Source organism: Cervus canadensis, chromosome 4 (assembly GCF_019320065.1).
Source record: "Cervus canadensis isolate Bull #8, Minnesota chromosome 4, ASM1932006v1, whole genome shotgun sequence".
In the NCBI taxonomy this organism is placed as follows: Eukaryota; Metazoa; Chordata; class Mammalia; order Artiodactyla; family Cervidae; genus Cervus; species Cervus canadensis.
Genome location: NC_057389.1, coordinates 9126709 through 9153866, shown reverse-complemented (window position 1 = coordinate 9153866; position 27158 = coordinate 9126709). Strand labels below are relative to the sequence as shown.

At 39.5% G+C, this 27158-nt stretch overlaps 1 protein-coding gene and 1 pseudogene across 23 annotated transcripts in view; one reads left to right on the top strand and one right to left on the bottom strand.

Moving 5' to 3' along the window:
* PAM (peptidylglycine alpha-amidating monooxygenase) overlaps positions 1 to 27158 on the top strand; it is a 307426-nt gene that overhangs the window by 154401 nt on the left and 125867 nt on the right. For all 23 annotated transcript variants that reach the window (XM_043464552.1, XM_043464569.1, XM_043464568.1 and 20 more), the window contains one exon: positions 23159 to 23216. In XM_043464552.1, coding sequence (XP_043320487.1) covers positions 23159 to 23216 — 58 coding nt within the window. The remainder of the gene's footprint in view (positions 1 to 23158; positions 23217 to 27158) is intronic.
* Positions 4244 to 4591, bottom strand: LOC122439494 (annotated as a pseudogene).

Sequence of the window (27158 nt, the reverse complement as noted above, 5' to 3'; positions counted from 1 at the left end):
GAGTATTAGAGTGGGTAACCGTTCCCTTCTCCAGGGGATCTTCCAGATCCAGGGATCAAACCCATGTCTCCCGCATTGTAGGCAGATTCTTTACTGTCTAGCCACCAGGGAAGCCCTTAGAATATTATGCATTAAGTGTAAAACTCAGGTGGGTCTGTTGTCTTGCCTTAGAAGAGCTGTCACCGTGCATGAAGTGAGAGAAGCAAGCTGCAGAGTCCTGTGCAGAGTGTGACCCTGTCTTCATAAAAACAGACAGCAAAATGTCTATATATATGGGTCTGTTTGGATATACATTTTGTACAAGCATGGAGGAAGTTGGGAAAAGGCACTTTAAGCTTGTAAACTCTGGTTCCTTTGGAGAGGCAGTGGAGGAGTATGATAACAGATTTTTTAGTATATACCCAAGTTATCTTATCATTAAAAGAACGTCTATTTTATAGTTGCTAAAATTTAACAATGAAACAAACAATATCACCAAGAAAAAGAATGCCAACAAAAAGTATCATCTACTTTCTTGGTATAAACCCCTAATGTTCTAGAAATCTCTAGAGGGGTTTTCTACACAATGCCTCTAATTGATAAATTTTTAATTCCTGTTTCTCTGCTTTGCAACAGTGCTATTAAGAGAGCCTGATTAATGAAAGAATTTAGGAAATTTGGTACACGTTTAGAAACAAATAGAGCCAGATTTGTAGGGGGTCATTCTTCTATTATAGTCAGTCTGAAGATATTTGCAGAAGGCAACCATGCATCTCTTTCCACATTAGCAAGAAAAGTGTTGCTCTTTGCACTTATTAGCCCCCAGAAAAATCCTCTTTCTTTCACTTATTTTCAGATTTATGTAGTCTGAATTAATATTTCAAAGCCCTATTCAAGAGGAACATTTGGAGCCATTCCACATGAATGTTGTATTCTTTAAGCAGAAGTGCAGAACATACTCTTTCCAGGCACAGATTGCTTTTCACAGATAATGTATTCTGCTTAATCGTGTATAAAGGGACAAATCTGATGTACACATTTAAGGTATGGCTCTGTCTTAGCATGCAAAAGTCACCCCATACAACAAACCTCAGAGCATTTTTGAAGAGGAAAGTATATAAAAACAGGGAGTTCATTGCCTCTATACACCGCATCGTCCTCCCAGCTCAGATAAGCCAGTATTAAATGAAAACATTTACCATGGCAACATCGATTTACAAAGGGCAAATGATGTTTCTGCAAGATTAGAGTACTTCCTCTCATGGATCTCAGAGGTACACACAGTTAACACTTTAACACCCTTATTTAATAATTTTATGTAAGACTGAAAAAACTTCAATAGATTATTTTTAAATATTTTAATTTGGAAATAGAATCCAAAACAGAACAACAAACTCTTAACAAAAGCTGAAGTCAAATTCAATGCAGTCAGAAAGATACCACTACAATATTTTAATCTTCACTATTTATGGAAATAAAAGTTTTTTGTTTTGTGGTAAGCTGTACCAAATGGTTAAATCATTTGCTTCCAGCTGAATGGTCCTTTTGCTATGAAGATGCAAATTCTGTTTGCCTTACTGTTTCTCCACTTGATATTGTTAGTTATGATATTTAGCTTCCCCATTTTGGGACATGTTAAAATATTACATTCATCTCCTTAACGTATTTTCATAAATGCTAAGGCAGTCTTCACAGATATTTTACTGTTGTGGTTTCATCTGCTTGTCTTGAGCTTTAAAGGCAGACACAGTAGATGCAAGAAAGAAGATAGATTGGTAGCCTGGGCAAATGCAAGAAAGAAGTGACTGTAGTGAGGTCAAACAAGTTTAGAAGGTAACAAATAGTCTCTGTATTGTTTTTCTGCAGTCACAACCGCTCCATAATACAAAATGGGGAAAATTGTGCTCAAGGGTGAGGAAATTAAGTTCCTGCCCTGAATAGTTCAGAGTTGAGAGTGAAAAATTTATCTTACTCAACATGAATTCTTTGACTCTGCTAGAGGTATATACTGTTCCATCTTCTACCTAGAGTTTAGTTAATCAGCCCAGTAAGCTTGGGTCTAGAAGCCCACGGCTGTTAGGCGTAAGGGGACTTTTAGTCCAATCAATGGTAGCAGGAGTCAGTTGAAATAAATAAGGTACTTCACACAGTTACTGCCCACAGTATTCTCTTTTCACTTCAGTTTGTGGTGACCTATAAACCTTCTACAATAGCCAAAGAAATTTGAAGTGCCACTGAAGCAAATAAAAGCCAAATCTAGCACTCTTTTAATGCTTCCAAGTCTGCTGCTATTGGAAGACTCCATGTCATTTATTTCCTCACTTCCCACAACATGTATTCCCCAAGATTAAAAAAAAAAACACATGTCAGTTGTCCAGAAAAAGTTGACAAATATGTGAGTCCAAGATCGTTTTCTTGCATTTTTAAAATAAAATGTCTAAAACCTATGTATTATGGTTAAGAACTTTATAGAGAATAGAAATTTGCAAACCTGTGAATCACTATGATATGAAGGAGGACATTAATTAAACTGAATGATCTAGAGTCTTCATTGTGATAGTTCAAGAAATCATTGATTTAGAATGAGTTTTTTTAAAGTATATTTGAAGCTACTGGTGAAATCCAAGAGTATTATTGAAAATATATAAGTATTAGTAGAGTTAACTCAGGCATATATAAAATTTTATAGAAATTTTGCTCAAATATTGAAATGTAAACAAGATTGAAATGAGTTTTTCAACTCTTCCTTTTCTAAATATCTGTCTTCCAGACCATTTTCTGAAATCATTTTTAAACATAAAAGTTTTATAAAATAATCTGACCAACATTTTATTATATTTTATAAAATAATCATTGTAATACCCATGTACAGCAATCACTATAATGTACCTAACCTATTGTGTAATGCAAGTGAATAAACTAGCCTTGTTAGCCAGCCATTATTTACAGTATTACTTTTGTGGGCCTGGGGGAGAAATCTGAATGCCATCTGAGTATTAATCACTAGAGGAACAAATCTCCATCTCATGACTCTTCACTGAAACATCATCTCCACCTCTATCATTCTTCAGAGATACTGTCCAGTTCCTTAAGAGGAAAGACTTACCTGTCTTGTTCATTATTCTGTTCCCTGAGCCTAAAAACAAGGCTGTATTCCAATAAAGATTTGATTAATTTTTTTTAGAAAGGAGGGAAATTATCTCCATATCAAGAATATTTCCTGTTCTGCCCCAGTATTCCTAAGCATGTGTTTGGACACACTCACAAGCATAACGCCAATGACTGTAGTATTTTTTGTGTCTCCACATGGATCACGGCTTAGGAGTCCCCTGCTGCCGTACTTTCCATATGGAGGAAATAGTCTGAAGTTCAATGTTTTTATTTTAACTACTACCTAACTTTTTATTCCTTCGTGATATTTTCATTTCTATCAATTTATTTGTGATATAATTTAGTTAAAAATAAACATTCACCAATTTTAAGTCCACAATTTGATGAATGCTGGCAAATAACATGCAGTTGTGTGACTGCCAGGACGACATGATAAAGGACGTTTGCATCGCCCCAAACATCCCCTCATGTCCCGTCATTCCCCCTCACATGCCTTTCCTCATCCGCATCCGGTATCCCCTGGCAACTGCTGATGGATCCGTCACCGGTTTAGCCTTTTCTGGATATATGTATAGACGTGACACAACAGTGTGTAGTCTTTGGCGTCTGGCTCCTTTCACTTAGCATGCTGCTTTTGAGATTCATCCACGACGTTGTATTTATCAGTAGCTCATTTTTATTGCAAGTCGTAGCTGTGGGGAAATCTGGACTCTAATTCAGGCAAGACTGGCTCTAGACCTTGTGCTCTTAAACCATTCCATTATATTATTACTGATTTTCATTCCATGCGATTTTCTTAATCATCTCTGGTCATGCTGTTCTCCTATTCAGAAGTCTTCAATAACTCCTTATTCTGATCAAATACACTTCCTAGTCCTTTTTTTTTTTTTAATTCTCTGCCCTGTGGTCCCCATCTGAATGACTTTTCCTCTTATTTCCTGGTTTTCTTTTTTTCTGAGTTCCCTATTTTCTACCACACTCAGCCTGTTTATGATTCCCACCAATAGATGCCTTTGAATCCCCTGACGTTATTCTTTCTGCTTATTGTAATTTCTTTGCCCTGCGTCTTCACCTGCTTTTTTTTTTTTAATTTCCATTTTATTGTCTTTTCAGAGAAACCAATATTTCTTTCAGTCTTTAAGGACTTGGATCCTTACATGGGCTTTGGTGGAGGATGTGGGGCTGCACCCAGAGGTCTAAATTGGGGTGCAGGTGTTTGATCCTTCCAGGCTTCCCAAGAGCGACTCCTGACTACCTTGCTATGAATGGCACAATTCAGTCAGTAACGCAGTTTCACATACAGCTTGGGAAGCTCATGGGCGTCAAAAAACACTCGCTTCAGAAATGTCCCTGATGGCTGTGGCCTCTACGATGTTCTGAATGAGGAACTTCTTAATGGCCTTATCCTTGGGCACGTGTCGGCACAGTTGGTGCCGTGAATAGGCCACACATGGCCATGGCCCTTTTCGGCACGACCATTGTTCCTTCTTTTCTCGGTCATCTTGGAAGTGCAGAGGCGAGAGAGGCCTTCTTCACCTAGTGAAATCTTGCCTCATTAAAGTACAGAATCTGGGTCCCTTTCCCCCTGAATCTGACTGATCTCTTCAGAGAGATCTGATCTAGTGCTACAATAATTTATGCTATTCTTATAAACCTATTGTATTGTCACTTGCCGTGATTCATTCTCATGTTTTAAATCTGTCCTGCTAAAAGGAAGCCTCTCTGAAACTAATGACTGCATCTTATTCAATCTTGGTGCATATTTTTGTCAGTTAATGCTCATGCTGAGCAAACAAATATAATCTACATTGAGAAGCCAGCTCATACCTCTCCTACAGACAAGATATTATTTTCACAGTGTTTTATATCATGTCTTGCACATGAAAGGTACCCAGTGAATATTTGTTGATTAATAGATCGTCCTTGAATCTGTGCCTAGCTATTTTCTTCTGCTCTTGGGGACATGTAGGAGAGCAAGTAGGGTGATGACCCCTCTAATATACTAAAGGCTGTCTGTCTAGCTAAGGCTATATCCCCAATTCCTTGCAGAGTGCCTAATAAATATTTATGAAGAATAGGTTGTGTTCTTCGGTCAAGGCACAGAGCACATTGGCAGGTACAGATTGATTCAGTAGTTAAATATCTCATCTCCTTGCTTAACGTGGTTGGAACCACATTAGGCTGTTTTACCTCCTTAATGGTCTGTATTCTAGGTGTCTGCAGTTCTTTTCATTTCTTCTTTTGCAACGTCTTCCAGATTTTTGCCTTCTGTCCTGAGCCAGTGACACTGGCTTTCTTTGTTCCCTGTCCTCCATTCCCGGGTCTTCGCCGTGTCCTTGCTGTTCTCGCTCTCCCCTCCCTGTTTGCCCTGGGTAGCGCCTTCCCAGCTTTCAGATCTCAGCCTAAGCATCGTTCTCTTGGAGAACCTTTCCCCACCACCCCTCCATCTCTCCCCCCCACTCCTGCCTTTCAGAGAGCTGTCATAGCTCCCACAGCTCCTCCTGCCTCTTGCAGAATATCCTTCACAACTGCGATTTTACCTTTGCCCATGTCATTATTCCATTCATACCTTTCTTTCCTCATCAGACTGCAGGCTGTGTGAGAGAAGGAAACACGTCTGTCTTTGCTCACCGTTGTATCCTCCAGGTCTCGTCCAGGTCACTAACAGGAGCCTCAGCATGCATTTGTGGGATAGATAGACTGTGAACGTATGGCGGGATGAATGAGTGGATTTCCACTGCCACTCCCCCGTTAACAGTTGTTTTTTAGACCCTAAGTCATGTCTGCCTCTTTTGTGACCGCATGGACTGTAGCCCGCCAGGCTCCTCTTTCCATGGAATTTCCAAGGCAGTAGTACTGGTTTGGTTTGCCATTTTCTGCCCTGGGGGATTTTCCCAACCCAGGGATCAAACCTGTGTCTCCTGCATTGCAGATGGATTCTTTTACTAGTGAGCTACCAGGGAAGCCCCTTCCTGTTACAGACGTAACCTGATTTGATAGCAGCCATCTCCTGGTTTGGTTCCAGACTCCGCTGCCCTCCCCCTCCCACTGTATCCTTGTTGCTCATCCTCAGTTCCATCAAAGTGTTCTTCCTAAAAGACTACACTCATGGTTTTAGGCCCCACATCTCAACTCATGCACCTTGACCAACATCACATCTGAACAAATCAAATCTAAATTCCCATCACCCAAGCCCTTTTATTATCTGGCTTAATTCAGATTTATCCAACTTCCTTTTTCAGAATTCCCTAAAATGTCACCTTTGTGCCTGTTTGTCCATTCACCAGCTTATTTCTGCTTCCACCACGCTGACTCCCCTCTCTGGGTTTTGTTCAAACGCAATTTTTCAGCTCAGGTCTTCTTCTTACCTTTGTTTTTCTGACGTCTTCCCCTTTGAGAGACTCTGCTTCTCTGCTCAGGGCCTCTCAGATGCTAAGAGAAGACTTGGTCACTTTGTTTTGTTTCAGAGCTTCCATTTGATCATTTTTTAACATGTTAAGAAATGCTGAAGCATTTGCATTGTATACCACATGCTCCCCTGGCCTCTTTCAGTGTCCTTTCCACTCCAGCCTCCTCCGGGTGACTGACCTTTATGGGTGCCATCCATCGGCTCCTTGGCTCTCTGGCTTCTAGCAGGCTTCGGTCAGTGGAGGGAACTGGCAAAAGACGGGAAAGCAATAGGATGACATCAGAGCATTTATTTTCTTGGTTCCTTTTCTTTATTTGAGATTTATTTTTATTTATTTGTTTGGCTGTGCCTGGTCTCAATGGTGGCCTGTAGGACCTAGTTCCCTGACCAAGGATGGAACTGAGACCCCTGCTTTGAGAGCGTGGAGTCTTGGCCACTGGACTGCCGGGAAGGTCCCCGGTTCCTTCTCTATTGAGCAACAGGTTGGCAGTGACTAGAGCTCTCTCCCTGTGTCATGGCCATGTCGTCTCCTACGGTAACAGTTCCTGGGTTTGGAAGCTCTCCTTCCTCTTGACTCACACGTCTTTGGTAACAGCTTGGTGCTCTATAAATCCCTAGGGCGTTTCAAGCTGCCTTACATACTTCTCTTCAGCCAGCCGGCGGCTGTGTCCTTGGTTCTTTGGCTACATGCTCCTCAGTTGCCCTCTTTATTTGTACCTTCTGTTTCCTAAGGGACTCTTGACTGAGACATCTTAAATCAGAAGATTTAAGATTAAAGATGTAAGATTTAAGATTAAAACACAGAAAACTAATGCTCCCGTTGTAGAAATCATGCTGTGCCGCCTGCCACATACAGTGCCATTCACGAGAAAGTGACAAGATCTGTAAAATACGTTAACTCTGTGCATCACAAGTGGTAAAATCTGCACGTGAGTTAAAAGGTATAAGATAAGCATCCCCTTGTTTTCTGGTCTATATCTCCCACTTTCTGCTTAGTCTTGTTAGAAGAGAAGAACCTCTGAGTCTTGGGCCCAGCCAAGGGGGCCTTCTCTCCTGCACCCTGACAGGTCCCATGTGGGACCAGATCACCCTTTCTTTGAACTCTTATTACTCATCTGGCCCTTAACCCAAAGCGCAGTTCAGTTCAGTGGCTCAGTCGTGTCCCACTCTTTGCGACCCTGTGGACCGCAGCACGCCAGGCCTCCCTGTCCCTCACCATCTCCCGGAGCTTGCGCAGCACCTTCCCTATTTCCCAGTGCTGAGCTTTGTTCCCTTCATTAGCTTCTAAGAAAAGAGCTTTTCCTTTAAAATTTTATGTCCTAGGAGCAGAATATAGACAGAATCAATTTGCTGGCTGTTACATTAGTTGGTTGGTAGGTTGGTATCAAAGATTCTTGGGGACAAACTGTATCTTCTAGTTTTAAGCATTTTAATAGAAAATTTCTAATATATACAAAATTGAAGAGCTTGTATAATGTACCCCCATGTACCCATCAGTGATTATCAACACATGGTCATTCTTGTTTTATCCATATTCCTCTACTTGATTCCTCCCCAGCACACACACACACACAGACACACACACACACACTGAATTATTTTCAGGTATCTGCTAAACATCATTTCATTTCATAGTACTTTGTTATGTATTTTCAAAAGGTGAATACTTTATTTTTAAATGTAATCACAATCACCATTATTACCATTATATCATCAAGTATCTAGTCAGCATCAAATTTCTCTGATGGTTTATATTTTTAAATGTAGGTTTGTTTGCCTCAGAATTCAAATGTGGTCCATATGGTAAATCTTACTGCTCTGTCTCTTTTAGGAATCTTGAGATTCCATTTGTCTCCTTTTTTCCTTTAGAGTACTTGTCCTAAAGGGTTTCCTGCATTCTAGGATTTGCTGCCTGCTTCACTAAAGTATCATTTAACATGTCCCTCCTACCTTTGTTTGCTTATATTGATACATCCGAAGGCTTGAACAGATGGAGGTTAGGGTTTTGGCAAGAATATTTCATAGGTGATGTTATATAGTACCAACAGGAAGCATATAATGTCTGATTGTCTCTTCTTACAATGTTATTATTATTAAGTTAGGAATTGTGAGATTGATTAATCCACTGTAAAGTTGCCTATCAACTTTTCATCTATGGTTTTAGCAGCTGTGGATGTTTATCATTGCCTAGGTTCATTAGAAGTCACATATCATGAGTATTCTAATTCTGTCATTCCTCTTGAGTTTGTCATTGGAAATATTTCTATAGAAAGAAAGTTTCCCCCGTAAACTATTTGATCACTCTTGAATTCAGTTTATGTTGTTTGTAGTTTATATTCTATAAACTGCTGGATACAAAAGGTTAAGTTTTCCTTTAACCTCAACTAAGGGCCACTGACTATATAAACCTAATTATACATTGATGATAATTTAGGATTAGTTAGTTTTATTGTACTTATCGTGCTGTACATTTATATGAGTGTGTGTATCTGAGAAAACATAAGAAAACAAAGCTGAATTTCACTGTAAAACATTGAATCTACTTTTTCATTTGTGTTAGGAAGTTTCCATACTGACTTAAAGAAGGATGCACTGAAGCGCTATGTTTATGTTTATAATGTAAAATGAACTAATGACAAGTAAAAACATATTTGGAAAATGGACATTTGCAGTTTCTACAGCTATTTGGTTCATTATAATAATAAGTCCATTAACTTTATGACAGGGGTTCACCCCAGGGATTTTCAGTGCAAAGAAAAGTCAACCTTTGTAGCATTATTCCTTGTCTTGAATTATTAATGTTGTCTTTCGATGGAAGTTGGAAAATTACAGTGGTTAAATTGGGTTCAAAAAAGCATAAATAAAATTCTTGAAGGGAAAAAATGAGTCAATGCTCTGGAGCTATTTTAGAACTAGGTCCTTTATGAAAGGTTATTAGTGATGTAGCAAGGCAGACTTCAGCAGACTAATTCAGCCTGCATTCGCTGCAGATCTAGTGCTAACGCCAGGTGGTCTCTGGGAATACAAGCAAGGATAAGTCAGGGTTTCAGCTCTAAAACAGTCCAGCAGCAGGAGACAGACTAGCAAACAAGGAGCCTCATTGTGATGGCCTCATGTTGAAATAGATGTTTATGAAGTCAAAAGGAAAAGCAGAGAACATTCCAAAGAACATTTTTATATTTGATTATATAGTTCCTCTTAGAAGTTCAAGGCAAAGGATGCAAATCTGTTGTAATGTTTTCTTTATGAGTTGGAAGTCTAAGGAAAATGAATTAGTCACGGAATTGCTATAAGGGAGGTGGAGAGAAGCAGAATGGCTTGATCGTTATATTTAAATATATGACTTCATCCATAAACATAAGTACCCTCTGCCGGTTATACCTGTTATTTTGAAGAAAGGAGTTCAGTTTTCAGAAGGCACAGTTGCCTTTATTTAATATAGAGTTGAACTGGCTTTCCATGTCTCATTTCCCTTGAGATCATCAGGCTTGACGAACTGGGAATTTGTATTTTATCCATCCATGATCCCTATATCTAAATGCCTTGTTGCATCTAGTTAAGAGATGCAGCAGAAAATGTGTAATTGAAAATACAGTTTTTGACTTAATTGTTTTATTAGACAGGAAGACAGAGTTCCAAATATTTGGAATCATTGCAGATGAATATGTTGAAATGGACCTAGTCGCCTAAAGATTATCTACTTCTAGTTAAATTTAGAATTATGAAGGTTTTGTTTCTGCTTTCAGAAATGTGTTTCTCAAGACATATTGGGTGCCTACGCCACATATATATCTTCTCCCTTTCTTGCTAACAGAACCCCAGTTTTGTTCCAGCATTGGCCTCCCCTGGCCCAGAAAATGAATCTTGATTAGGCTTCCCTTGCAAATGATTGGTGTAGAGAAGGGCATGTGAGACAGTTCTGGCCATTTAGGTGTGAAGTGAATTCTACTGGAGGTGAAGTGCTTTGGGGAAAGTTTTGCTTTTGAAAAGGACCTTAAGGAAGAGACTCTCCCTCTGCTAGCCTTTGGGAATTGCTTCGTGAGACTATGATACTGGAAGCTACTGTAACCATCTTGTGACCATGAGGAAAGAATTCTACGGATAGAAAGCAATATATTGAATATGGCAAGGCTGGAAGATGGAAAGAACCTAGCTCCTTGATGATATTGTTGAGCTGCTGCCTGAAATTACCATTCTTACATCTATGCTACTTCTGGACTTATTACGTGAAAGCCTACATCTCTGTTAGCTTAAGCCATTGGCTTTCTGTCATTTGCAGATTTATTCTTAGTGATGATTAGCATTTGATTAGACCTCCTACATATGACTGAGGTGGCATATATTTGATTTACTGTGGCCTTTATGATATTCCTGATGACTGTACGCTCAGTCCACTCTAAGGGAAAAAGGATTTTCTCCTATGTGTTGCTGTATTGCTTTCCTAAAAATCTTTGCACCAATTTTAAGTGCCACTACCAATTAAAAAAAAAAAAACTAATCATCTTTCAGGCCAAAAATTCTGCTAAGAGTTGCCATGAGTACCTAAAAATATTTGAGCTTTGTAAGATGATTTGCATATTTTACATTTTTCTTCTTCAAGAAACCGATCAGTCAGTCTTAGACTTTGCTGATACCAGTTATCAATACATAACAAAAAATAAAAACACAACTAATACATTAACTTATAAATTATTACTTGCTTATGTGTGAAGCAGTCTGAATTTGTACCCTAGTCTTCAAGTATGCAAAGAAAATAGGACTTTAATTTTTAAAGTTGATCTTGCCTTCTTCAGCCCCTGACCCTCTGGGTAGCAAGGGAAGAAAGCCTTAATAGTATCAACTGAAGGTATCCAACTCTCTTTGGGATCAAGACAATCTGTTCAACTTTTGATTAGGGTGTTTCCCCCCTCCCTTTTTTATTTGTGAGGATAATATCTGAGTGTACAGGAAAGGGGTAATCTTGTATGAATGGCATTGGACAGTGAGAGATCCCAAATGAACAGGGCCTATGGACTCTGTTCCTTTTATTGGTATGAGCTCTGGTACCTCATCTGTGACTATGAAATTAATTTCTCCTTAACCAGACACTTTCTTTTATCTCCTCCTCTTGCCTGGAAGGGTATCCTGCTGTGTCATATTTTCTCTTTCTTAGCTAGCATTAGCCCTGCCCCGTTTCTTGGGGCCATGATAACAGAATAGCTGCTGGGGAACCAGATGTGGTTTATTCGGAAGAGGAGTGTGAATCAGTGAGTCGGTTCATTCATTCTGTCGTCTCCAACTCTTTGCAACCCCGTAGACCACAGCACGCCAGGCCTCCCTGTCCATCACTAACTCCCAGAGTTTACTCAAACTCATGTCCATTCAATCGATGATGCCATCCAACCATCTCATCCTCTGTCTGTCTTCTTCTCCTGCCTTCAGTCTTTCCCAGCATCAGGGTCTTTACAGATGAGTTAGTTCTTCACATCAGGTGGCCAAAGTATTGGAGTTTCAGCTTCAGCATCAGTCCTTCCAATGAATATTCAGGACTGATCACCTTCAGGATGGACTGGTTGGATGTCCCTGCAGTCCAAGGAACTCTCAAGAATCTTCTCCAACACCACAGTTCAAAAGCATCAATTCTTTGGCACTCAACTTTCTTTATAGTCCAACTCTCACATCCATACATGACTACTGGAAAAACCATAGCTTTGACTAGATGGACCTTTGTTGGCAAAGTAATGTCTCTGCTTTTTGCAGAGTGTGAATACAACAGTTTAACATTTTAATTTAATTTCTTCAGAATATTAGTCTCCTTACAAATAGGGAATACCTGAAGGCCAGAAGCCTCTCCCAGAACTTGTAGCATTTATACAGTTATGTTAAAGTCTATTGGATTGTTACTAAAAGTTGCCTATTTTAATATTATGATATTTACTCTTTTCTAACTCTCTATGAACAGTCTGTACTTTCATAGACCTCATTAATGCTTAATATGTTGTGAGAAATTAAAATCAGTGTGTGCTAGAAGGGTACATTAGGCACTCAGATTCTTGGGGTTATCATTGACACCACTGGTCTGCAGAATAAGAGTAATTTCATAGATTGGAAATCAGTAGGCAGAGAGAGTCTCTGCATGGTGGTACTATACTCTGTTGGAGCTTATATAATACCAGTATTGCTTCAAATAATTCTCCCTTATATTGTTTGATTTTGAATATTTGGCATTTTAAAAATTGGCCCATCTTTTTTCCCATCAGCCTTTCTAAATCTTTGTCTGTTTCTTCTGTCAGTGTTCTTTTCTTCTTTCCTATGTCCCAAGTCACCCTGGGCTCTGTGACCATCTCTGAAGGAGTTGGTGGGGAAACTCTGAGGCGACTCTGCTACCCACCGTCACTGCAGGCATTTCTTTCCTGGGAGGCAGTGTAGAGGACAGCTCTGGAGGGACCATGGGCAACTTGGATAGCGAATGTGGCTGGTGCCTTGAGAAGGCCTTGGGCTGTGTGGCCAGAGTCTCCACAGCCATAGGCCTCATAGAAGGAGCTATGGGCGGAGCTGGGTTCCTCGAATAAATCAGGAATATTAACACACAGGAAAGTAGATGCCCGTATGTTGGTGTCCAGCAGCCATCCCCAGGAGAACACTGTCAGCATGGGTTTTGGTTGGTGACATTGTCAACGGCACCCTCCTTGAAACATTCTCTCCTTCTGACTTCTCTGAGGTGGTGGTGGTTTAGTCACTAAGTTGCGTCTAACTCTTGCGACATCATGGGCTGTAGCCCTCCAGGCTCCTCTGTCCATGGGATTCCCCAGGAAAGAATACTGGAGTGGGTAGCCATTCCCTTCTCCAGGGGATGTTCCTGACCCAGGAATTGAACCCGGGTCTCCTACATGGCAGGCAGATAGGATACCTCTGTGATTTTTCTCTAAACTCCCTGGCTACTCTTTCTGTTGCTGAAAGAAAAAGTTTCGCAGCTCTGTCTTTTCTCTTTTCGGTTTTACTCTCTCCTCTCATAAAGCAGCTTCTTTCATATCCCCTGTCCAACTTGCATGTCACATAAATTTATATCTCTTGGCCAACCTTTCCTTCAAATTCCATTTGACCCAGCTGCTCATTTGACATTTACATGTAGGTTTTTTCAAAGGCTTCTTAAACGTCACATGTGCAGTGACAAATTCATCATCTTCCAATCTGGTCCTCCTGTGTTTTATGTGTTAACGAGTGCTGCCACCAGTACATTCAGTTATGCAAACCGTGAATCATCCTCAACACTGCCGCCTTCCTTCTTGTCAGATCCACTCCCAAGTCGTGTCTATTTCACCTTTTAAATATCTCCAGAATCTGTCCTGTTTTTTCCTTCTCTACCATTATAATTTGTTTTCAAGCTACTATCATCAGTTTTCTGAACAACTATGTAACTTTTTACCGGCCTCATGTAATTAATTCTCGCCTCCATATCAGTTTCCCACAAAAAATTGTCATTGGCTTTCTGTTGCTGTCAAGAAAAGCAAAACCACCAGAGTCCCGAACATGGACTGCAAAGTGTACAATGCGTGCCCCGTCTACTTGTCCAGTCTAAATGAAAACTTGTCCCCCCTTTCCATGTGGACTGGATTTGTTTTCTCAGTAATGCCTAGTTCTCTGTAATTACAGGGCCTTTGAGAGTGCTATTTCCTATGCCTGAAACAGTTGCCACCTCCCTTCACTGAAGAGCCTTTCCTTGGAATTCCTGGCTCTTGTAGGAACCTCCACTTCTCTCATGTGTCATTTAAAGCAGCACACATAGAATAATCCTTATTTGTGTGATTGTTTTCTGTACAAGTAGCCTCTGAACTGTGGGGGGTTGGAACCAGTGTTCTTCTCACAGTTTTATGGGTTTAGCACAGGGTCTGGTTCCTGGGAGTTGCTCAGCATCTGTATTTGCTGGATGCATGAGTAGATGGACGGAAGAATGGGTTTCTACGCAGACATAAAAGAGTTTAAAGGTAGGCAAGTATTAATGAGATAACTATGGCAAGATCTATGAGAACAGGCCCCCAAAGAACAGAAATCGTGGATACCACTTTGGTATCTGATGGAAACTGTGGATACCACTTTGGTGATTCATTTTAAACTTTAGGAGAGAGTACAAGGCAACTCATTTGATAAATGAGCTGACAGAACCATCCAAGTCTAGACCTTCTCTTCCACCTTGCTCACTTGTCCCCAAATCAGACGTAAACCACTTAGCAAGAAATCCGGTGTTTGGGGGATAGTGGTTGGGAAGCCTTTTTTGTTCCGCAGTATCTCCAAACAGATTGGATAGAGTCAGTTTCCAACCATCTGTGCCAAAGGGGAGAAACGTGGGGGGAGTAGTTAGGTTGGCAAAAGGTTCAGAAAATGGACTGCTTTCATATTCCAGGAAATGTAGTGAAAAGCATGAACCACTGGCTTGAAGCTGGGGGGAGGTGAGTGGTCAGGTCCTCAGCAGCGCCTGTTCAGAGCAGGAGTTTCCTCTCACGTAACCCCCCCGGCAGCCAGGAAGCCAGCCAGGACGCAGCCGTTGTCACCACCTGTTGTGCTTGGGAGATTAATTATAGACCGTTACTAGTGTGCGCCCCTGCTTCCTCTTAAATAAAAGCATGTGAGCACTCCAAGACAGATGTGCCCTCACCAAAATATTTTTTTTTCCTTCCTCGTTTGCTTGCACAGATTTGTAATTCCCGCAGAAAAGCTCTTGCCAGGAAAGTAGCTTCCATTGGAACTACTTGGCATTGAGAATCTTGTCATCGTCAGCCCAGTGTGATTACAGTTTAAAAATGCAAATGGGATTCTGGGATGAATAAACTGAAGGATGAAATTCATATGAAAAAGTGATGCTGGGTAAAACCCTAATTAGGTGGCATCTGTAATATAGGTTTCAGTCAGCCTTTCTTAAACTGTGAGTTTATTGCCAGCCAGCCGAAGAGGAAGGTGCATACAGAATTCAACCAATATTTATTTATAAAGCTTCCAGTATGTGCCAGGTGTTATTCTAAATGCTTAGGATGGTAGCAGACATTATTACAACAAGACTGTGTTGTAGATTATTGTGAAATTGAAAGTCGCTCAGTCATGTCTGACTCTGTGCAACCCCATGGACTATACAGTCCATGGGATTCTCCAGGCCAGAATACTGGAGTGGGTAGCCTTTCCCTTCTCCAGGGGATCGTCCCAACCCAGGGATCGAACCCAGGTCTCCTGCGCTGCAGGCGGATTCTTTACCAGCTGAGCCACCAGGCAAGCTCTTTACAACAAGATTGTGTTGTAGATTGAGACAAACATCCAAGAAGTTGGTGAGGATGGAGCATAGCTTAGATGGTAAGGAACAAAGTAGAGAATTTTGGAAAGCATTCTCTTTTTAGTCGTTTGGGAGTGTTTTAACATAAAGTCTGGTTATTCTTCCAGAGCCTGATAAGTAGAGAACATATATCTTATTTATATGGTAAGAGAAAGACATTAGGAAAAGGAAAATTAGAGTAGACTGCATTCAAAAGTGACAGTTTAAGGAATTTTATCTAATTAAGTGTCTTTAAATTCTGATGTCAGAGAGATAGATTTTTTAAGCCTGAAGTTTTGACACCAAAAAATTATACTTGCTTTGCACACTTTTCTTTTGCCCAAGCTTTCTTTTATTCTAGGAAAACGTTGAAAGTACAGATACCACTGAGTCAGTATAAACTTCCTTTGCATGTATTAAAATTGCTTTGGGAAATAGCAGTTTGATTCTAGTATCTGTCTGGATCAATTAAAAAGAGGCTTTGAAAAGTATTTTCCAATTGCTTTCTCTTTCTCTGGTAACCAAAATTCTCATCTTAACAGGCCTAATCCCTTTCTGCACTTTTCTCTTGTTGGGCTGGTAGCTCTGGTGTCAGCCCCTGAGGTTTTCTCTACTACTTTGCAGAATTCAAGCTGTTTGAACGCTGATAGGTACTGTGTAAAAATGCAGGGCTTTGTGGGTCCTATGTGGTGTGTCTCGATCAGATTTAAGCTGTGTGTGATCTGAGTGAGGAGGGATACTACCGACTTTGTGGGTAACCACTCTAAGGCACAGCGTCACGGTTGCCACCATGAGATGGTTGCCCTGCTGTGGTTATTGTAACAAAGGATACCTGAGGAAGGTTACCAGCCACCTCGTTCACAGTGTAACGTTTCTAAGGCCCACTTGCAGCGAACAACCAACTTGCAGATAGCCACAGATAGAAGCAAAAGGGCCATATTCAGGTAAAGCTCGGTCGTGTTGTCTGTTTCTACATCTGTTTGTATCATCACAATGCATAGTCTCCTTTAGAAGGGTAGTCTGCGGGGATTCTTTAAGCCTGAACAATAAAAGGCGTGTGAGGATATTATCCAAACAGGATCAAATGATTGTGCTCAACACTCGAATCTGAATGGTACCTCTGGTTTCCCAAAACAAAAATTACTGGTTTTATGTGAATAGTTTTCATGTGCAATAGTATACAGGTGGTTTTGTCTGTCCCATATTAATTTACATAAGGAGTCAATTTTATTAACTGCTTGTTCTGTAGAATTCACTGCATCACTGTCTCATAAATGACTAAATCAAAATAAAGAACATTTTTTTCTTAAATGTTGTAAGCAAAGCGTTACTGATCCCTATTGTCTACATGAGACCTCTTGGCTTAAGATGGATAATAATAGAATATAATGGGAGTTCTTTAGGAATAAGTGTTTTTCTTCTTTTTCATTTCTACCACAGTACCCTCTTTTGTCAGGAAAATGTGCTTTTCTTGGATAGTTTCCAACAGCAGCAGTAAAGAGGCATCAGCAATATCATATCCCTCTCGATTCAGATTTGGCTGATGTGCTATAATAGATAGCAAGGGGAGAGACATGGCTATGTACATTCACGTTATTTCTCCCTTTTTGTGCATCTGAGCCTTATGTGAGCAGTCTGAATCCGCAGTAATTTACAGATAGTCCCCTGGCACCGAGCACAGATACAGCCTTCTTCCCACAGAGAAAAAGAGGACCAGTGATGAGGATGTATGGAAAATTGTGAAAGGTTGCACTGGCAGTTTAGGTTGAGTTATAGGAGCATCCTTTCTAGGACAATGTGTTCAAATGAAAAAAACTATTATAATGGGCAGTTAGGTGCTGTATTTGTGTCTCCAGAATGTTAGAACGTGTTGGAGAGAAACATTGATCTGAATTATGTGTCGGTTTTCAAATTGCTTTACCTTACAGAAGCAAAATGATGACAAAATTAAATAGTTGCGGCTGTAGTTCGCCACAGTTTGTCAACAAGCTCTCATGAGATGTTTGCAGGTGCTCTTAAAAGTTTAGAGGACTGGGGCTAAAACTTCTTAAATTTTATGTTTTTGATGCCTTTACTTATGCCGTTAATCAAATAAACAATGACATTGTGTCTGAGAACTGCCATTGTCTCTTCAAACATTAGAGAGATTTGGAAAACAACCTTTTGATAGCTATCTTTCTATAGCTGAAAGAGAAGTGCTGTAGAGAACTGGGTTCAAATTCTAGTTAGTAAGTTTTAAGAATTGTTTTCTTAATTACAAGTGACCTTCTTGAACTTTGGTTTTCTCATCCTTATTTATTTGCTTGTTGGCCATGCTGCACATCTCATGGTATCTTACTTTCTGTACCGTAGACTGAACCCAGGCCCTCGGCAGTGAAAGCACAGAGCCCTAACCCCTGGGCCACCACGGAATTCCCTCCATATTTACACTAGTGTCTATAATACCTCCCTGGGGATGCTGTCATGATAAGTCATTATGATGGAAGGTTCTACTAATAGAGTGAAGTTAGGAGGCCCAGTAAATGTTCTACCTTTTACAAGGTTATTATATGCTAAGTACTGATCATATGTTTAAATCAGTTGAATTTTTTGTAATGTTGAATGATAGAGGTTGTGGGGTCGTATTTACCTAATCAGAATATTGTTAAATAGCGTTCTCAGTGTTCATCCTGAAAAAATCACAACTGGTTACTTGTATCACTGATAAAATAATTTTATTACTTTGAGAGGTGTACCAATCCAGTTTTTTAAATATTGTTGCCTCACGAGGGTTTGCTTTAAAAAAAAAAAAAGTTTCTCATCAGAGAGTTGGTTGTAGTTAACTATGTGATTACATGTTAGGATAGTCTTAAATTCTTAAACTGACCGCTCACTACTTACAGCCTGTAATTTAAAGTACTATCCATTCTCGGTGACCTGCTATAGAAATTAACCTATATTGATGAAACAGTATTTGTAATCACCTAAATAATCTTTCTCATCCCATATCTTATTAAAAAGTTATTCATTTACTTAAGAGTCTTAAATTTTATTTGAAATATAGGAGTTAGTCTCATAGTTAGAAAAACGGAGATAGGAAGGTTGAAAGACTCCCAAGAATCACAGTTTTAACAGGATTAGAACTTCATGGCAAGCAAGTGACAAGAAAGAGTCATAGTTATTTCTAACCATCTGGAAGGCATACATTTGAAGATTTTTAATCCTAGTTCTGACCCTAACTACTTGGCTTTAGGTGGATCGATAACCTTTCTGTGAAAGTCTTCATTTCTATAAAAAAGATGCAGTGCCTGTTAGACCTCCTCACAGCATAACTGTGAGAAGAAAATAAAGTAATACAAAAGCTTTTACTCAGCCGCCCTAAGGGAGACAGACCTTGAAGATCTGGCTTCTCCCATTGAACCCTGTAAGTGACCCTTAGGAACATTTCTTCAAAGAACTTGACCTTTCAACTTAATTCTAGGAACCAAACCGTGGCACCAGAATACTTCAGAACAAAATCACTGATACTTTTTATAGTTGCCGAGAAAAGAATAATTACTTTTCTGTTATTCTTTGTTCTATTGAGCTGTGATCTTCAGAGCTTTCAGCTGAAGGCTAATTATTGATCTGATATACATTGTAATTTTTAATGTGCACATTTTTTAAAAAAAGAAGAGTCTTACCTTTTTTCTAATAGAATTATTCTTTATCTTGAAAACTGGGCATATGATGGTGCATGGTAGACTGACACAGTGTCTAATATACACTCTCCAAAAATAATTTTGTAGGACACTGTTTATTCTGTGGAGGACCTCTGTCACCTTTTCTCTCTTTTTTTAGGAAAAAACCTGGCTTTAACACAATAGAAAAGAAACATTTGAGATCTGAACACATTTTTATTGTTAGGGAAGTTATACGCAAGAAATAAAAATCTATATAAGAAAGACATTCTCGAGCTATTCTGTCATTTAAAATTATGCAGGTGATGAGAAGGATGATAAGAACAAGAATCAAATGTGGCTCTCATCCATTCTGAGTATAAATAGTAGTTCTGTTCATTCTGTGTCAGTCCATCCTAAAGGAGATCAGGCCTGAATATTCATTGGAAGGACTGATGCTGAAGCTGAAACTCCAGTACTTTGACCACCTGATGCGAAAAACTGACTCATTTGGAAAGACCCTAATGCTGGGAAAGATTGAAGGCAGGAGGAGAAGGGGACGACAGAGGATGAGATGGTTGGATGGCATCACTCCCTCAATGGACATGAGTTTGAGTAAGCTCCGGGAGTTGGTGATGGACAGGGAGGCCTGGTGTGCTGCAGTCCATGGGGTCACAAAGAGTTGGACACGACTGAGCGACTGAACTGAACTGAACTGATTGAACCATTATTAGTTACATATAATTAGTTTTTTAGTTTTTTGTTTTAAATCGAAAGAACCAACTTGCTGAATTTGACATACCTATCTACGCCCATAACTTGTCTATTCCAAAAACAACTTGAGGGTGGCTTATGATAAAATCAAAGGTAAAATAAAACCCCCAAATTAGAAGTACAAATTTAAAAGAACTTCTCTTTGGTTTGCTTTTCATTGCAATCTGTGGTTCCTTTCTTGTTATAAGTGTTTACTTAGCGACTTTAAATTTACTTTTGATTGGTATTCGCCTCTAAGTCATTGATTGTTCGTATCGCTTTGAGTGACCTATGGTGCATAATGCAGTCTGCTTGTGTTCAGATCCCGGCATCTTCCCTCGTTCATGCACACGGTCACCGGTTAAAGTAGAAAGGATAGTTGTTGTTGTTGTTTTCAGTAAAAAACTATTGCAAATAAGGAAGGAGGTCCAGCGTGAGTTGAGTTCAACTTCGCTGAAAGGAAAAGCAGGAGGCCTTGTTTTAAAGGCTGGGCCGCATTAAGGGAAAGGCACTGAGGCGGGTGAGGTGGTCAGTCCAGGGGACTAGGCCGTCTGGATTTGTTGACTGGCACCTCTCCAGAGGAGAAGCAAACTGGTCCGATCTTTATGACAGGAGGCAGTGATGGAAACTAGAGCAAGGCAGCCACTGGCCGAGAACTAGGGCAGAATTATCTCCTTGACGTGAGAAGACGGTTCTGGGTGGAAGATTTACAATGCAGAGAGGCAGAGGAAGGATTTATAATTGGCAGCCTTCTAAAGTAACTGCACTAAGAGGGGTTCAGGAGCCGATCTGCATACTGCCAGGCTTTGGCTAGAATGATTGGTAAAGACCAATGATTGCTACCTAGACCTTGGTTTGCCTCATCTGTGAAATGAGGATGATAGTAGTACTTGTATCATGGGAATATGTTTTAAGGATCGAAGGAGTTATACTGTACATGTGAAGTTCTTAGAGCAGTGCTTGCTCATAGTAAGCTCTCAGCAGATGCTAGTTACTACTCCTGATATCTTTAAAGGAGTATCTCTGTATCATATTAGGGCTTCCCAGGTGGTGCTTGTGGTAAAGAATCCACCTGCCAACGCGGTGGACCTGGGTTTGATCCCTGGGTTGGGTAGATCCCCTGGAGTAGGAAATTGCAACCCACTTCAGTATTCTTGCGTGGAAAAATCCCATGGACAGAGGAGCTCTGGCGGGCTACAGTCTATGGAGGTCACACAGAGTCAGAAACAACTGAGCATGCACACACCTATCATTGGATTGTTTTCGTTATTAAATAGTAGAATACACATAAAACGTTGAGAACCATGCCTGGCGCGTAATAACAATTCAGTAGCGGTTGGCTAGAAATAGTATTAGCAGCAGCAGCTATGTGTGTGTGTTAGCTGCTCAGTCGTGTCCTACTCCTTGCAATCCTGTGGATTGTAGGCTGCCAGGCTCTGCTGTCCATGGAATTCTCCAGGCAAGAATACCGGAGTGGATTGCCATTCCCTTCTCCAGGAGATCTTCCCAACCCAGGGATCAAGGCTAGGTCTCCCGCTTTACTGTCTGAGCTGCCACGGAAGCCCACAACAGCTGCTCTAGTAGCCACTAATATCTTCCAGTGCTGAATTACTCATACCTCAGGATGATCAAATAGAAGGGAATCTTGAATTTATTATTATTTCTGTTAGAACAGAATGGGTCTGTTTTGTAACATTAGTAATTCAGAGATAGGAAAATATTCATGAGTAGTCTTGTACGTGATTGTAAGATCTTGAAGCATTATTAATATTTTGCTAGTATATTTCTTGAGTTTTGGATACAGAGCTTACATCTCCAGCACTTATGTGGCTTAACCTTCTTGCTGTGCAACCTCAACATCTCCCAGCCTGTATCCTTCTAACCAAAATAAAAGTGAACCTAAGTAATTACAAAGCCTGTTAAGAAATGAAGCAGTTTGTTCAAATAGAAGAAATAGTGTATACAAAAGTAATGATAGAGACTGAATCATGTTTCTGTAATTTTTCTGATTTTAAGATATTTCTTTGATGTGTATTTGAATCTCCTTGCAACACAGAAGTGAAAAAAGAGGTTCAAATTTCACAATTGTGGTGCTGACCAGTAGGTTTAAAGGAACTCAGATGATCTCTGTACATGTTTGTAGAGTCTCTTGATTCCAACACTGTGCAGTAATAATCCATAGAGTATGAATTGTTAAATGGGTTCAGTCTCTATTTGTATTAGGTACATTACCAATCACAGCACATAACTTCACTGCATATGGATTTTCATTAAGAAAGTGGAATGCATAGATCAACAGATCCCCATTATCCTTAATTTGCAATTTTTATCAATCAAATCTTGTTGTCAGTATATTTAATAGTGGAAAATAGCAACTTAGATAAGGGACTGATAACTGGAAAAGAAAGAATAACTTGAATTAACGTTGATTTCTTCAATGCTCTACATAAAAATTTTAAAGGGAGAACAACCAAATATATGTATTAAAACCACCCTTTATTCACTCTGTCTTTGAAATTAATACTTTAATTCTGTTAAATTAGTAATTTAATAAAGTAATTCTGGAAATTAAATATTTAATTATGCATATAGCAAAAATGGCCAAAACTAACTCCTACATTTTAAAATCAAATGCTTTGAAATATTTTACTTTCTGTAGAAGTGTTTAAAATATTGCCTTTTAACTGTGACAGTACTAGAAATATTACTCATAAATTTATTTTAATAAATAGGATTTAGCATTGTTTTACAAATAGGATTATATATGGGATTTTATAAATAGCATTTAGAAGAGAGTCATAGGAAAATGTTCAGAGTACTTACGTTCTAGACTTAGCCCTTGCATTCACCTGGCACCCCACATTTGACAGATAACCTCGCCTCACTGGACCAGTAGTCCTTCTTCAGTCATAGAGCCCATGCTTTTACAAGTTATTTCTTTTTCATTAGCAGCAGTTTAATTTGAATTTTGTGTCTTTCTTTCTTTCACAGTCTGATACGTACTTCTGCATGTCAGTGCGTTTGCCAATGGATGAGGAAGCCTTCGTGAGTAAGTATTAATTGGATGGTGCAGAGGGGTGGGCCGTGGAAGGAAAGGCAGCTATTTGAGATCAGTGAAGGCTTCTCTGTGATGGTTATGAGCGCGTTAATCTTCTACTGTCAGTTTCTGAAGCGCATTGATAATGCCTAGTGCAGAAACACTACTAATGAGCCACTGAGAGACAAGCGTACAGACTGTATCTGGAGAGACTCATGAGGGATGATAGTTAAGGGGCCGCATGCCGATGCGGATGGCCGCCAGTACCATGTGGCCCGTTTATGGGGGATTGGCTTTCTGTCTGTGGCTGGATGCTTCATTCCGCTCCACTCAATGAACCCTCTATTTACCTGCTGGTTCATGCTATAAATCGACTGCACTTAGAATCAGCATTGGGGGATATAAGATCTTACCTGTCTGACAGGTGGATGGGTACGAAGGGATGGAAGAAGTAAAGAATAAGGAAGGAGGAGCAGGAGGGAGGGAGAGGGGGAGGACAGACTCTGCTGTCTACACAGTCAGAGGACACTTAAATGACAGCTCCTTCCCCAGCTGAGCCTTTCGGTCAGACGGGGAATGTGACAGAGCACCATCACTTTTCATCTGGGTAGTTTTATTTTAAACATCCTTTATGACAGACTTTCAGCTGTTTGGGGAAGGTGTGTGATTGGCAAGTTATTCATGGATTTGCCCCGCTTCCTTTACTTTTCTGATTTGAGAAGTTGATTTTGAAGAGAAAGTGATGCTAATGAGAGTTTGTACTTTGGTGCCTTAAAACTAATCTTCAAGTGGGCTGTCTGAAATGGCGATCATGTGAATTACAAAATGTGTATAGTAGCCTTGGGGCCATCGGAGGACGAACTTTCCCGAGGCGTTCTTCACCAAAAAATACATTACAGATCTTCAAAACCAGAACAACATGCATCGGTTTTTCACACATTTTGGTGGCAGTCACAACAGAAAATACAACTTGTATCGACACTCTCTAAACAAAACTTGCTCCATAGTTAATTCCTAAAAATAAGTCAGACCTTGGAAACCTGAGCGCTGCCTGACTGACATTCCTTTGTGTAATCATTGAATATTATTAGGAAAAAAGTTAGAAAGTTGGTGCTTCCAGATCCTGAACTTTAAAGGGACAGTTTCTAGTTGTCATGCTTTGAGTAACACTAAAAGTGGTTTAGGATATGAATTCATAATTAAAGTACTAACAGTAAAGCTTCCCTCAATCATATCCACATATTTGACAGCCTAGGAGAAAATAATGTTTGCTAATAAAGAGAAACTGTCCCTGAAGTTTTTCTTTACTAATTCTGTATGTTCTTTGTCCGAGTTTGGGGTAGATTTGATTGCTCCTGTTTTTGAAGAGAAGGCCACTCTACACACCTGTGTAAATATGGTAGTCGTGTTTTAGAGCACTCTTACAGGTCTCACATTAATAGGTTCCTGGTTTGTTTCTGGAGGTAGTGGTAAATGATGTCAGAGCTGGTGACTCGAAGGCCTATAAATATATATCCTGGAATGTGTTATTGCTCTCCTAATAGAAATGTGTTTACTTTCACGTAGCTTTTAAGTTGAAAGTACAAGTCAGTATATTCAGTCAAGAAAAATATTCACAGGAAACCCATAAAGGGCTATATTAGAACCAGGGTATTAAACGTTGGTCTGTTTTTCTTAGGCAACTTAAAGGATCTTATAAGAATTTATAACTACTGGGTTGGCCAAAAAGTTCATTCAGGTTTTTCCATCAGGTGTTAACAAAAAACCCAAATTAACTTTTTGGCCAACACAATGTCTTCAGTATTTCTTCTTTATTGCTGGGAGGACTGCATGAAGACTAATAATTTTGTCACCTGTTCAAAACATGATTATCTTCAGTGTTAATCCTTTACCACCCCCAGGAGATTTTTGGTTGCCATTGTTTATATAATTCAGCAACCACAGAAGTTTAGGTGTAGGCAAAATAGAACTGGAAAACTGAAAACCAAAGAGAAGTACCAAACAATTATTTATATATTTGCATGTGTAATCTCATTAATTCTTAGGATGACACTGTCAGTTGTCCTGTTTTTATAGAGAAACGGAGATAGGAACATCTGTGCCTGTGGTGTAAGCAGGTCCTAAGACAATAGTCAGTCCTATTAAAGGAATATGTGTTCCTAGAGTCAACCCACCACCTGCAATCGTTTCCTGAGGACTTGCCAGATACGAAGATACTGAAAACTAAGCATATCTAAGCTGTTTTACAGAAGAAGAAGCAAAAGTTCAGAGAGGTTAAGGGCCATGCCCAAGCTTTTTACGGTATGGGGGCTGCTTTACCTGAATGCCGTTTAAATCGTAACAGATGTAGGTGTGGGGATGATGACAGGGAATAAAGGGGAGAAGTTATCAAATGGACAGAAGGAGCTGAAATACAGCAGAAGCGCGTCGCTGTCTTCCCCACAAGAGAAACAAGCATTCCGTAATTCCTTCCTGGGAACACTCTGGGCAGTTCTGCGAAAAAGGTAAACTGCAAACTGTCTTACAAAATAAAACCCAGGGCACAATAAGATGTAAACATTTGCAGAAGGAAAAGCACTTGGATATACAGATTATATGTTGGAGGGTAATTATACATAATGTATCCTAATTCCCAAAGTGAAAGGTTTACTTGTGGGGTAACCAAGGCTTTTCCGTGAATGAAACTTTGACCTTTTTGTGGATTGTCTGAAATTCTGGGTCTCGGGGTACCTTATCAGAAGATTAAATTTGGTTGAAAATGAATATTTGTAAAGACCTATAAAACTTTGTTCATTTAAGACAGTTAAAAAAAATATTTTATATTTATATATTTAACATATTTATATTTTATTTTTATATTTATATGTAATATATTTAAAATATTTAAAAATATGAAGTAATGTTTATAGTTTATATTTATAAATATGTATATATTATACTTTGTTTTCATTATTTGTGCTGTAAAAATTTTTGAATGCTACAGGGCAGGAATAGAGACACAGATGTAGATAATGGACTCATGGACACAGTCGGGGAAGGAGAGGGTGGGTCTGAGACAGCAGCCTTTGACATTTATACACGACCACGTGTAAAGCAGCCAGCCAGTGGGGAGCTGTGTGTAACACAGGGAGCCCGGCCCAGTGCTCTGCGATGACCTAGAGGGGGGGTGGGCAGTGGGGAGATGTGTGCAAGGGAGCCTCAAGTGGGGGGCTTTATATGTGTACATGTAGCTGATTCATGTTGTACAGCAGAAACTAGCACCTAATTATAAAGCAATTATAGTCCAATTAAAAAATAATAAAAAAAATTTAAAAGCCACTCAGAAACTGCTTGCCTAATACATGAGTGGTTACTAAAGAAAAAGTGTTTTGTTTGCCCATTTTCTAAGGCAATATATTGAATAGTAGGCAGTTTACTCTTTTGTCTTAAGTTATACTTGTTTGAATATAAGGGAATAATTGTTTGTTTGTTTTTTTTTTAAGAAAAACCACTTGTCCATAAATCAGCAAATTTTAAAAAATCCTATTATATGCCAGTTATTGGGCTAGCCCTGGGGATGTAGTATGTTACAAATTCAAGGAAATCACAGCCTGGCAGGATTCCAGGAGACAAGAATACAAATGTTACAGCACAGGAAAAGGACTTTCTCCCTTGCTTTTCAAATTTCTGAAGAAATTCACAAAAGGCAGACTGTTTATGAGGACTAAGACAAACTCTTCTGATAGTGGTAAAACCCAAAATTACATTTGAGTAATTTTTAATTTTGGCTTTATGCTTGTATGACTAATTGTGTATCATGTAAATAAACATATTTCTTAATTTTGAGAGGATACCATCATAGTTGTCATGAAATTTTATGTGCATATGCCTGTAATACATACATATAAGCCTACCCAACATGCTTGATGTGTTTATATGTTGGCATTGAATTATTAAATATGAATAGGTATTTGA